At 47.7% G+C, this 13,507-nt stretch overlaps 1 protein-coding gene across 1 annotated transcript in view; it reads right to left on the minus strand.

Annotated features, from left to right (window-relative positions):
• LOC123053028 (subtilisin-like protease SBT3.6) overlaps positions 1-2,480 on the minus strand; it is a 140,749-nt gene extending 138,269 nt beyond the window's left edge. Inside the window, exons 1-7 of the mRNA XM_044476425.1 lie at positions 2,294-2,480; positions 2,109-2,200; positions 1,593-1,690; positions 1,176-1,343; positions 463-1,082; positions 299-375; positions 4-59 (exon numbers count right to left, since the gene is read on the minus strand). Of these exons, the coding sequence (XP_044332360.1) occupies positions 4-59; positions 299-375; positions 463-1,082; positions 1,176-1,343; positions 1,593-1,690; positions 2,109-2,200; positions 2,294-2,419 (1,237 nt within the window). The 5' untranslated portion in view covers positions 2,420-2,480. The remainder of the gene's footprint in view (positions 1-3; positions 60-298; positions 376-462; positions 1,083-1,175; positions 1,344-1,592; positions 1,691-2,108; positions 2,201-2,293) is intronic.
• Positions 2,481-13,507: the final 11,027 nt, after the last annotated feature.

Consider the following 13,507-nt stretch of genomic DNA (forward strand, 5'->3'; position numbering starts at 1 on the left):
TGCAGAGGAGGATCAACCCTTTCAGGTCTTGGGCGCCGTCAAAAACCTCTGCGGTACAACTGAATTCACAAAAGCAAATTGAAGCATGTATTTGGATTGCTGGGCTGTTGTGTGCATCGTGGTAGGGGTGACTTTAGGGTACCTTTTAACCCTCTTTAGTTCAAGCAAATGACTAGTTTTTCATTTCTTTGAACTAAAAATAGTTAAGGGTACCCTAAGGAAATCACTAATTTGCACCCCCTACGTTGCAATATTCATGGTGGATATTGCTGAGGTCGTTAGAGTTTTTTTTTCTTACGATCGTAAACATGCAAAATTTCCGAAACTGCTCCTGGATGATGAGTCCTTCTTCCCTTGGTAATAGAGAGATTGTCCCTGCAGAATAACCAGCGTAGCACACACATTATATACTCGCTTATAATTTTGATGGAGAGTGGTTGCGTTACCGTTACATCCACATACCACTATTTGTTGCTTGTTTCCCAACGTGATCACTGTATCGAACGAGCGATCGATGTTGGTTGCCGCGACGGTGATGGCCCACGGCGAGGTGTCCCTGATGGTCTGCATATGCGGCCCAGCGTTGCCAGCGGTGTGCACCATGACGATCCCCTTCAGGACCGCATGTAGTGTACCGTATGAGTTCTCGCTCATTTCCAGGGACAATGACAGAACGTCCACCCCGTCATGGATGGCGTCGTCGATGGCGGCTAGCACGGCCGGCGTGGGGCAGTGGCCCTCCTTGCTCCAGCAGGACTTGTACACTGCGATGCGAGCGTGTGGCGCGCCTCCCCGTGCGACCCCCGCGGCAATGCCATGGAAGCTGGCAGCTTCCTGCCCCACAGCCGAGCCAGCCGCGGTGGAGGCCGTGTGTGTGCCGTGGCCGGCATGGTCCCGTGGCGAGAGTGGTGCCCCTTCGAAGTATTCTTTGGGGACCCCGGCGGTGTAGAACCGTGCGCCAATGATCTTTCGGCTGCAGTTGTTGCTGCCCCAGTCTGGCCCAACCTGGCATTTTCCTTTCCACCTTGATGGCACGGGCCCGTACCCTTGGTCGCTGAAGCTTCTCGACTCCGGCCAGATCCCTGATTCGATTGATCAGTTATTAGTTGGTTGCGGGCTGCCGGATTCGTTCAAGAAAGCTGAAGCGACTCCACTTTAACATAATGTATACTGACCAGTGTCAACCACACCGATGATTATATCCTCTCCGTAGTTGCTTGCCTGGAGTAGCTCACTGGCCGGCGTATGGGAGGACGGGTAGTTGAGTCCAAGAAAGTCCCAGCTCCGTGTGGTGGTGGTCCTGTATGTTTTGCTCGGTTCAACACTGATGACTCCCGAAAACTCTGCACAACATCACACAGTTCATACCAAAAAATGAGTTAATTTTTAAAGCTGTAAATTGTTCTTTCAAATATTTACGTTGGAAGCTTGGGGAAATAGTATATATATTTGTCTCAAAAGCATTCTTCGAGTGCTTTTTGTTTGTTTTATCTTGTGTTTCAATATAAAAAGGGGACCTATTTAGGAACTAGAGGTGGTAGTTGATTAGTACTATCTTGCAAGCAAAACTGAGATGATGACAATCGATGGACCTGCAAGCCTTGTTGCTTGGTCCGCGGTGAGCATGGCGGCAAAGCCCGAGAAACCATGCTTGTAGTTGTAGACCATGGAGGCCGAAGCATCCTCCTTGCTACAAATGTTCAAAGTACTCCCTCCGTCTGGGTTTATTAGGCCTCTCAGCATCACAAGCATGTCCCCTTTTATAAGGCCCCGCATTGGAAAGGTGCATGCATGCAACCATTTCATTGGTTGTATTGAAAGCTATTGTTGTTGGTGCCATGGCTGAAAAATTAATACACTTCATGTGTGCTTTTTCATTGGCTGCATGCATGTGAGAGAGCGGGAGTGGAATGGAATAATTAATGTGAGCAAATTACTATGTGTCTTGGTCTAAGAGAAGTTGTCTTTAGGCCTAATAAACCCGGACAGAGGGAGTAGTAGAACAAATTGAAGGCCATTTAATTTCCTTCTGCAAACCTTGCTAGTAAGTTACTTTAATTAGCTAGGGACGAGCTGAAGAACAACCTTGCTAGTAATTAGTTACGCACCTTTGGAGAAGAGTGGTGAGCATGTCATGGTGCGAGGCGACGACCTCGTCCGGGTGCCCGTGCTTAACGTCGCCTAGGTAAGCTACATAAACCTGAAGAAGCAGATATGCATGGTTAATTAGGTAAGCTAGCTAGCTCGGAGCACGTAAACAAGAGTTGTGCGTGCATAAAATTTAATTACGTGCCTTGCGAGACTCTCCTCCGTGTGCTGTGGATAACACCATGGAAAAGCAAAGCAGCGGTAGGAGCACCCAAGCAGCCACCCGTGCGTGCTGCGAGGAGGAGGAAGAAGAGCACATCTGCAATTCCATATCGTTTCACCTAGCTAGTGCTAGTGGAGTGGAGGCGTACTACGTACTTGCTTAATTAGTGTGGCCTGTATGCAGGGCACTGGCTAGCTGGTATTTATAGATGGATGCCGCAGGCGCGGTGGATGGAGGCCCCGACCACGCTCATCGTTCCACTAATGGTGTTCGGAAGGCCTCATCCTCAGAAGCCAAGCTAGCTAGAGAAGAAATCATTGGGTTCAGTTCTGTTTGTTGGTTATGGCGTCCAACCTGTCCCTTAATTGGCATTGAAAATCGGTAAGCAGAGATGGGCCACGCAGATGTGCATGTATCAGCCCTCCATGGTTGCTTTGAGATCCAGGCTACTCTTTTTTGCACTAGTCAAAATCTTTCTGTTTCAAACTGTTACATTAGGTTTTTCTCTCATTCCAAAGTGTATCATAATGTTTCATTGCGCTTCTCCTGTATCAGCAAATTCTCGGTCAGAAACAGGTACTGATCCCTCCGTTTTGCATATAAGATTTGGTCAAACTCAAACTAAACAAAGTTTGACCAAATTTATATAAATAAATGTCAACATCTACAATACTAAAGTTATATGGTACGAAAGTTAATTTCATGACGCATCTAATATTATTGGTTTCAGATTGTGAATATTTGTATTTTTTCTATAAAGTTAGTCAAACTTTATCAAATTTGAATTTGACCAAATTTTATATGCAAACTAAAAAGAAACGGAGGGAGTACATTTTTTCGTTGGTATACAGACATACACTTTGAAACAGGGGAAAAGTTGAACAAAACATTATGGAACAAGATAAATTTTTACAACAACTAAAATAAATAACACGGAGGTCAAAGCAATCACCGACGGTGGATCTATATCCTGTGCACGGTTGGAAAAATCACTCTCATGCGGTACTGCCTATGGTTCTACTCATCTAAGAAAGAGAATGGGTGAGGTGTACATAGCTGAGTATGCATCGTATTATCACATACAAACAATTTAAATTCAACATTATTATTTTAGAAAATATTCATGATTGCTTTATGCTGTCAGGAAACTTAACTGTCAAAATTACACACAGTAAAAAAAAAGTGGTATCCGGGTAGGGATGTGACTTTTCCTCACTCTTTCACCTTAGGACATGATCAATGATTCAGTTTGGACAGTTGTCCCATAGTTCTACATCGGATGGATGCTGCCGTCAAGGAGATAAGTTAAAACAAAGCTATGGCTTGCAAAGGCTTGGTATAACCTGCAGAGCAGCGGATGCAATGTTTCTTAACTCGGAATCAAATGAGCTTGGATGAACAGTTCAATCAGGAAAAAATGTAAACAATTTAGGAATTAATTTTTCTGTGCTAAACCTTGACAAATGTTTTGATTGCTTATAAAGTTTCATATGAAATGACATTCATCGAAGTAGTGGCGGAAAAAGCAAAATCGACGCTCTAAAATACTCTGTAGCTATTTTTGAAAGCAGTTTGGTGTGCTGATTTTGTTTCTTTCACAACTTCCATTAATTTCATTCCATGATGAAGCTCTGCAAACACTCAAAACATTTATCGAAGTTTGCCAATAAAACAATTCCAATTTTCTTTTCAGATTTTACTGTTGTGAGCAGAAGAGGACTTTCAGCAGAGGAGTTTCATCAGGTAAAAGGTGTGGTCCTCCAGGAAAGGAAAATAAGAGAGAAAGTTGGCTGTGGTAAAAAAAAAATCTAGCTACATGCAAGTGAAGTTGATGGATGGAGAGTCACGGTGAGCCACTTGTGTTATTTAATTTTTGCAATGCATGTTGGAGTGATGGGGCAGTAGTATGGTGAGCTATGGTCTATGGAGGCTATAGCATCATGCTGCATCATTGATCCACGAAGTTCTCCTCCTGTTTGCTTCTCTTGGCTCCAGAAAGCGGGTCCGTTGACTCTCAAACGCCTGTCTTCTCGCTAGACCGAAGTGAGCTCCAGGCCCCTGGTACAAGCCACCACGTCCGTAATACAAGTCTCGTTTGCGGGAATTCGGACAAGTGAACGCATCCACAGACAAATACAAGTCCCGTTAGATGGCAAACAACATATGGACACGTCGGTCCGGACATTTGCGGGCGTTTTGAAGGTCTGTTGGCTCTCTGGCTCTAGTACATACATCACGCATTTTTTAACACTACATACATCATGCTTCCGTCACATAGTATGAGATTCTTACAATTCGGAAACCAGGAGAAATACACATGCATATGCATGCGCTGTTGCAGCTAGCTAGCATTATTAGGTTCACAAATGGTGGGAACCACGAGCCACCATCGCCAGCCACTGAAAATATTTCACACACAAAAGAAGACAACAGGAGCACCGTGTGGATGAGATGGACGAGCACCGGCGTACTCACCTCTCGTTTAGCATATCCCTTTTCTTATGCTGAGTCTTGTTATGCTGATAAGGCTGGGGTTAAAGCCTAGCTAGCGGCAGGCAACAAGTTGTGTTCCCCTATGTGGCTTCACTCACACTGTCTTCCTTCATAGTTGAATGTCCACCTCGTCTCTTCTTCGGCAGACTGCGTCGGTGGTGAGTGGTGACACCGCCCATTCACGGTGTCGGTGGCGGTGTCACTTTTCTGATCGATGCAACATACTCCCTCCATCCTACAATATAAGATCGTTTTTCAAGCTATTATTAGTTTGAAAAATAATCTTATATTGTAGGACAGAGGGAGTATATAGTAGAGCGCACCTGTTCGGAGAACACAGAAATGATCATGGGCCAGCGCACCGAATCTATCGAGCTCATCCAATGGGATGGCCGGCCGGCGAGGCCTTGCTAGCCACTTCATCTGTTCTTAAAAAAGTGTACTTTCAACCTATCTCAAAGATTGACTGAATTTGTGCAAAAATATGTCAATGCTTCTGAAATCAAATAGGTATATGACCGAGTTTAATGGTTATGTTGTGTATATAGTACTACATGGTAGTGGACTTGCCTTTCTTCCAGCAACAATTGCCTATCGAAACTGTACGATGTTCTTCATCTGGGACGTCTCAACTAATAAATAAAGCTAGCAACGACCTCGGTGATGTGATGCTGAAAGCACACGTGGCCAGAGATTCCAGGCATTTGAGTCTATCGACCCACTAACCAGCCAAAATGTCTATTCCCTCGGCACAAGGGTGCACGCAGAACAGTCTCACCACCACGGCAATTATTATGTTATTAGAAGAACGGCCGTGCGTTGCAACGGAGCCACATCAACTTTAAAAGTTTAATATTATTATACTTATACATATCAAGTGACATTGGCGACCTTTTTTAGCATCAAATCCTCACACACACTCTCTCACCCCCTCTTCCTCACTCTCTCTCCCCCTCTTCCTCTCTCTAACACACACATATCCATCTTATTGGGTACCGGACCATAATCCATCTATTTTACACACACGCTAGTGCATAACAATATGAATTATGTGTATTATATTTGCCACCACAACTGAGGGAATTAATTTCATGTAAAGAGGCGAGCCACAGCTCCGTATTACAACGGGGCCACATTAACTTTAAGAGTTTAATATTAATATTCTCATACATATCAATGACATTGGCGACCTTTTTTATCATTAAATCCTCTCACACACTCTCTCTCCCTTCCTCTTCCTCACTCTCTCTCCCCCTCTCCCCTCTCTCTCTAACACACATACATATCCATCTTATTGGGTACGGGACCATAATCCATCTATTTCACACGCACACACGCTAGTGCATAACAATATGGATTATGTGTATTATATTTGCCACCACAACTGAGGGAATTAATTTCATGTAAATCGGCCAGCCACAGTTCCAAGAATACGTGGAGGAGGTGGCCCGGGTCGGCGTCGGCGCCGTCGCCACGGGCCCGCTTCCAAGTGCGTCTGCGTGTCGGCCACCCACGCCGGGTCCTTCAAGTGCTGCTCCCATCGCACCAACTCCCAGGGCCACGGCCACGGCTAGGGCCAGGGAAGTCGCCCTTCTTCGCCCCCTTCACCGGCACGGCCAACGCGATGCCGCGGCACCCGACCTCACCGTCCTCGTCCTCCGGCATCGTCGCGACCCAGTGACGCAGCCCAAGCATCGGCCTCGAGAATCAAAGAACGCTCGACAACGGAGAGGAAAGGGAAGATCATATACATGTCATAAGAAAGAGAGTTTATTTACTGCTCCCTCGATGTATTGTTTCCTTTATTTGGAGATTGATTACCATCTGTGAGTTAAGGTAAGGTTAATGTGATTGAGCGATTTTTCTAAAATCAATTATTTGTTTTTTAATTAATGTGATTGAGTGATTTAAGGTAAGGTTAATTAATTTAGATTTGATCTTTAGAGATTGTTCGTGATTGATTTTGGGAAGGGAAGATCATATACATGTCATAAGAAAGGGAGTTTATTTACTGCTCCCTCGATGTATTGTTTCCTTTGTTTGGAGATTGATTACCATATGTGAGTTAAGGTAAGGTTAATGTAATTGAGCGATTTTTCTGAAATCAATTATTTGTTTTTTAATTAATGTGATTGAGTGATTTAAGGTAAGGTTAATTAATTTAGATTTGATCTTTGGAGATTGTTCGTGATTGATTTTAATTACTAAATAACTTGCTCCAGTATGGAAAGTTTCGATCTGTTCAGATTTCTTTCGTTGTGTGAGAGGGTGACGCGAAAATAAATCGATGAAGTGGGAGCAGGAGACGAAAAAAATCTATGAAAAAAATCAGCGAAGGTGAAAGGAGGTACCAAAAAAAAATGGAAGGTGGGACGAAAAAAATCTGGAAGCGAGAATATCAACTGCTCCATTATAAGTAGAGATTAAGGTGAGGGCCTTCAAGCGATCAGTTGTGGTAGCCCGCACCCGGAGCAGGCGATGCCGCCAATTAGGCCTTTGATCAATCGGGAGCTGACGTTTCTGTTTTCTGAAGTCTCGAGATCATCTGTTTTTTCGAATGTGATGTTGCAAACATTTGCGGGAACTATGTCTGTCTAAACTGGATTTCACTACCAGCAAGCATTGAGGACCAACTTGCAAATCTGAAGACAATGATTGTTCTTCCTTTTTCTATGGATATCCATATCATGATTTTAATTGCCTGGTTCATTTGGAATACCAGAAATGATAGAGGTATAGCTTCAAATCTTTATGCCCACAGATTTTTTTTTAAAAAGAGCTCCAATGGCTAGTTCACGGAGCAAACGGAAGTCTTATGCTGCTCTTCCTGATTGGGTTCAGGCTTTCAAATAAGTTGGGGTCCTTCATACCCTCTTGTTCCTGTTGCTTTTGATTTGTATGGACTTTGAAAATGTATAAACACTGTGAGAAGAAATTCTCACAGTTTTAGGGTAAAATAAAATGGGAGGCATGAAACAAGGGCTCACGCCCGGCTTTATATTATAAAGCCAATAGGTCCAACAAGGGTATATGGTGTTGAGGAAATCCTCAAAAGATCATCAAAAAAGAAAAATATGACAAAACACACCAAAGACACGAAACACACACGAGTGCAGTGCAGGAGCAAACGCCACTAGAGTGATGCCGAGGAGAAGAACATGGGATTCGCCATCAGAACCAATAGTTACATACACTCAACGATGATGCCCCCGAGAAGGTAACGACATAATGCGCCCGCACGTCACGCCTACCGAAGCGGGCGAAGGTTTTCACCTGAAGTGCCGAATGGGAAAGGATGTTGGCGCCGCCTCTCGCACCGCTGCTCCTCTTCTCGCCCTCGCAATTCTCGCAGCTTAAGGTTTCTCTCAAGGACACACTCACCATGGAAGAACTCAAAGAAACACACACGCACACAGGCACCAGGGAGAAAGAGACATGGCTTTGTCATGAAGCATTTTCTCCATGGTGTATCAGACTGGCTACATTGTTTCTGTGCCCAACCGGCTGCCTTTTCTCATTCATCAGTCCAACTTAAATACCCAGTACAATAGACTCACACGTAGCCAAGGCAACAACCTGCCCAGTTCTCATGCCATGCACCCCACGACTTGATCCACTAATCAACTGACCTATGCACTAACTAATCTAGCTACATGCATGCGCACGCTACAACGCAGGCGCAATCTGTCCACAACGGTCACATGACTTGGCCGGCTAACAAACTCATGCATGCAACACTATCTAATCTCCTAATTTCACTACTAACTTGTGTGTACACACATTAACTCATCTTCACGTGAGTACACAGCAGCAGTCTAGTAGCTGGAAACCAGTGAATGCATAACTCAACAAAAACAAATAATCTAAACTAGCAATAATAAGATTAGTTCCAACAAAGGAAAGGACCAGTGTAGTGCCCCAAGGGGACTACAACACCCGCATGCATCACCTCAAGCCAGCGCCGAAACGCAAAGCCTTCGCACGGCCCCTCAACCACCGCATCACGGGGAATATTCCACAGACCGCCGGTGAAACTTTGTTCGGACCACCAGCAACCGCGAGCACCTGCTTCAGTGCTTCTCGCTGGAGCTGGCCAGCCAGCCGCGCGGCTCACCTTCCAGGGTCGTCGTCCCAACATCCATGGCCCCGTCCTAGGCTTGCAACCACCAACCACCAAAGAAACGAATGGGAAGGCATCTCCTTCCCCAACCCTGGATAGCCCCAGGCATGTGCCCACCTGAAGTCAGTAAGATCTGAGTACCACCGCCCCACCCCTCCCGTGGTGGACTAGGGAGTGGCTCCCCGCTAGGCCACAACCACCAAACTAGAGGAGGGGCTGGATCTGCAACCCACTGGCGACAAATCCACCGCCCTTAGTGATGGTGTCCTGGACTAAGGGGTACTCACCACGTCGTCTCTTGGCTAGGTGGACCGGGTTGAGGACCCCATGACGGTTCACTAATGGGCTTGTGCGGCCCATGAAGATCTACAAAGAGCCTTGACGTACAAGACAAGACAAGAACCGTGTATTTATAGAGGACTCCTCTCCAGCTACATAGCCGATTAGGACTCCTGTTATCCCAAACCTTCGGGTAACCCAAATGGCCTAACAAACTAAGATGATGATTCCCATGAAGAAAGGAGCATGAAGGTCTTCTCTCAAATTCAGGAGCTACTGCTGTATCGGTCATTGCACTGGTGAGCAAGACGGGAAGATATAGTTCCAACAGGCTTGGACAGAATTATAGCAAAACAATTGATCTCTGTTTCCAGCGCATAAGTACATTCTTGGATGAAGTAGTTCTTGCGCTAAAGAATTTCCCTGGTGTTTAGTCTGTTATTTAGAACAAGCCAAAAGAAAATCTTCCATGATTTTTTTGTATGCTTTAGACACATTGCCTGGTGTGCATTGTGACACTCGAATATATGTACTCCTACTCATAAAATAAAGACGAGGTTTGTGGATCCTATTCATATAAGTCACACCTGTCCCACTCGTCCCATGAACCCAAATTGTGACATGCAGCATGTCCGGTACTCCTTAATTACTCCCTCTGTTTCTAAATATAAGCTCTTTTAAATATTTCAATTTCAATACAAACTACATACGAATGTATATAAACGTATTTTAGAGTGTAAATTCATTTATTTTGCTTCTATATAGTTCATATTGAAATCTCTAAAATGGGTTATATTTAGGAACGGAGGGAGTAGTAGCGTAGCGTCGTATGAGATTCTTACAATTGGAAACCCAAGAAAAATACGCATGCGCTGATGCATCTAGCATTATTATTAGGTTCACAAATGGTGGAAACCACCGGCCACCATCGAAAATATCACGCAAAGAAAGAAGACAGCAGCAGCAGCGTGGGGGGGAAGTGAGATTGACGAGCACCGGCATGCTCACCGCTCGTTAAGCATGTCCCTTTTCCTATGGTGATACGGCTGGGATTAAAGCCTAGCTAGCTATAGCGGCATGCAATAAGCTGTGTTCCCCCATGGGCTCACTCACACTGCCTTCCTCCGGCCGGCCGAGCCGGTGCTCTGCTGACACGCCGTCACTCTTGTTGTCGGTGGCGCTGTCACTTTTCTGGTCGATGTGCCCTCACGCGCACATATATATAACGCAGCATCTGTTGGAAGAACACAGAAATCATCATCATGTGCCAGCGCATCAAATCAGAGATTATGCCGTATCATAGTACTCCCTTCGTCTCAAATTACTTATTGCAGAAATAGATATATCTAGATAGTAGCGGAGCTAGAATCAGACCACGCCCAGGCAGGCTATATGGCTACAGCGTTATACAGTGTGCTATAGTGGACATTTTGCTACAGTCAACAAAGAAAATCGTCATCACTCCCAGGGCAAGGCCCTAGCTGCCTTGGGCCTGGACCCGCCTTTGTATCTAGACGTATTTTTAGTTTTAGATACATTCATTTCAGCCACAAGTAATTCGGGATGAAGGAAGCATATGATAGTGGACTTGTCTTTCTTCTGGCAACAATGATCTATCGGAACTGTACGATGTTCTTCAACTCGGACGTCTCAACTAACCACTAAAGCTAGCAACGATCTCAGTGATGTGATGCTGGAAGAACACGTTGCATTTGAGTCATTCCATCCACTAACCAGCCAAAATGTATATTCCCTCCCCACAAGGGTGCACGCACAACAGTGTCACGACCATGACAATTATGCAGTTAAGGTGAGGGCCCTCAAGGGATCGGCTGTGGTAGCCAGGACACGGAGGAGGCGAGGCCGTCAATGCAGCCTTTGATCAAAGGGGAGCTGATGTTTCTGTTTTTCGAATTTTATCATGGGAGACTGAATTTAGCTACACTGAACTATGGTGTTTTGACCTTGCTGCATAAGAGTGTAGAGGCTGATAGGATTCAAATGTACAAACCTATTTGTCCTTTGAATGTGTTGATTAAAATTTATACCAATGTAATTAATAGTAGATGTGACCGACAAAATTATCTTTCTAGTACAGACAACTGTCAAAAAGGGTAGGTTTATTCTTGCACTTCCGCTTCGGTAGACCCCCTTCAACACAAGGACGGCTAAGATTGTCCCATACCCCTTCATAACAAAGGGCACGATGGGCAAAAATCAAAAAAGAGGCCGGCCGCCCGCTGTCCCGCTCGTAATGTGTACGTATTCGTATACGCTTTTGATTTTTTTCCGGCCAGGACGCCCCACCAGTGCGCCAACCCCCCATGCCCACGTCCTCCTACGCTAATTACGCGCAGATAGGCATGCATGCATGCATGCTAGGCGCGGTTACGGGCCCCGTTGCCGATTGACGCGCTGCACCCCCGCTGCCGCCCGCTTCCGCCTTGCCTGCCGCGCCGCCCGCTTCCGCCTCGCCCACCGCGCCGGCCTGCGGCGCCTACTTCCGCCTGGGCCTGCGACGCTGCTCAGCTGCTGCTTCGCCTCGCTTCGGCCGCCCCCGCTTCTCCCGCTTCCGCCTCGGCCTCGGCGCCCGCTTCCGCCTCGGCCTGCGCCGCTGCTCAGCTGCCCCCCTTGCCTCGCGTCGGCCGCCCCTGCTGAGGCGCTGCCGCTGCCCCCCGATGTCGCATGCCGCGTTGCACGCCTACCGCCTGCCGCGCTGCCGGCTGCCGCGTGCCCCGACGCCTGTCGTTGGCCGCGCCCGCCCCCGACGAGTCTCTCCCTCCCATAGAAACCGCCCCGAGCCGCGCTCGCCTCACAGGAACTGCCCCCGACCCTGCCTCTCCTCTTAGAAACCGTTCCCGACCCCGCGATCTCCGATCGGTCTTCGGCGCCGCGGCTCTCTCCGGCGCGATGCCTCGTGGACGCGGATGCTTCGGCCAGCGTTGGTTCGGCTGGGGAGGCGGCAGTGGAGGCGCAGGGAGCAGTCGCCGGGCGGGAGGCGGCGGCAGTGGCGGTGGACGCATCGGCAGCGGCCGTGGACACGGCACCGCGCCGGGCTGTCTGTTGCCCTCTAGCCTCACCGGGCCACAGACCGTGGATATCTACCGGCACGGCATCCCCGTGCCGCCGTCGTGTCACCTAGCACACGGCTGGCACGTGACGAGCGACGGCTATGCCACGCCTGGGCCGGCACAACCCGGTCCGTGGAACCCCGAAGGCCGCCTCAACTTTTGGCAAGGCCGTGACTTCGACACCGTCGTCCACTTCTACAAGTCTCGGGGCATCCGCGCGGACGCTCCAAACGCGCCCCTCGCGCTCCCCGCCGCCCCGGTTGTGCAGGCCCGTGCCGGTCGGCGCGCTCGCGCAGGCGCGCCGGCCGCTCCCGCCGCTCCAGCGGTCGCCCCTGAGTTTCACATCCCGCTGGAACTGGCGGCGATGCAAGAGTAGGGCGACCCGTTGGAGTCGCCGGGTTTGATCTGCGCAATCCGGAACTCCACGTCGGAGACCGGTTGGATGCCGTCGGAGGATGTTGTTGACATGAGGGACCCGGCAGACGAGCCGGGATACTGGTAGGCGATCAGGGAGTCGACCGATACACTAGCGCAGCAGTCGTCTACCGCGGAAGAATTTTTTGGATACTTGGGCAGTTCCGATGACTCAGACGGCGGCGAAGACGGCGGTGAAGACGGCGGGCAGATGGTAGTGGTTGATCTTCTGAGTAGCGAGGAGGAGTAGTTAGATTTGTTTTAGTGTTAATCTTTTTTCATGTAAAATTTCGTTTGAATGTAAAATATCCTAAATATGAACGAAATTATGTTGCTTTAACGAGTAGTGGAATGGTTGTATAATGTGTCAGTTATTAATATTGTTTTTGTTATTAATGGGATATTTCCATTGATATTGTAAAAAGGTGAAGTAAACACATAAAATACCGGCAAAAAATTTTAAGCAACATAAAAAAAACACCCAACCACCGATGCTGAGCCCATAGTAGCTCACAGAAGCTACCCAAATCAAGCCCGAAGGCGACTAGCGCGGCTGATTGAGCCCACTAACGGGCCCAAAAACGGGGTCCAACGGGACACTGAGGAGTTAAATTAGAGGAGTTCGAAATGGGGGGCGGAGGCAGCTATTTAAGTCGCTCTTCGCCCCCCCCCCCCCCGCTTCTGAGGTGGGACTAAATATGACTTTGCAACTCGCCCCTCAGTGCACGCGGCCGCCGCAGGGCTCAGGAGGCCGTTTTCTGCGCTGTCACCGGCCGGCCCAGTTCGGCCCATAGAGGCAAGGCGGCACTCGCCCCCTCC

Source organism: Triticum aestivum, chromosome 1A (assembly GCF_018294505.1).
Source record: "Triticum aestivum cultivar Chinese Spring chromosome 1A, IWGSC CS RefSeq v2.1, whole genome shotgun sequence".
Taxonomy (NCBI): Eukaryota; Viridiplantae; Streptophyta; class Magnoliopsida; order Poales; family Poaceae; genus Triticum; species Triticum aestivum.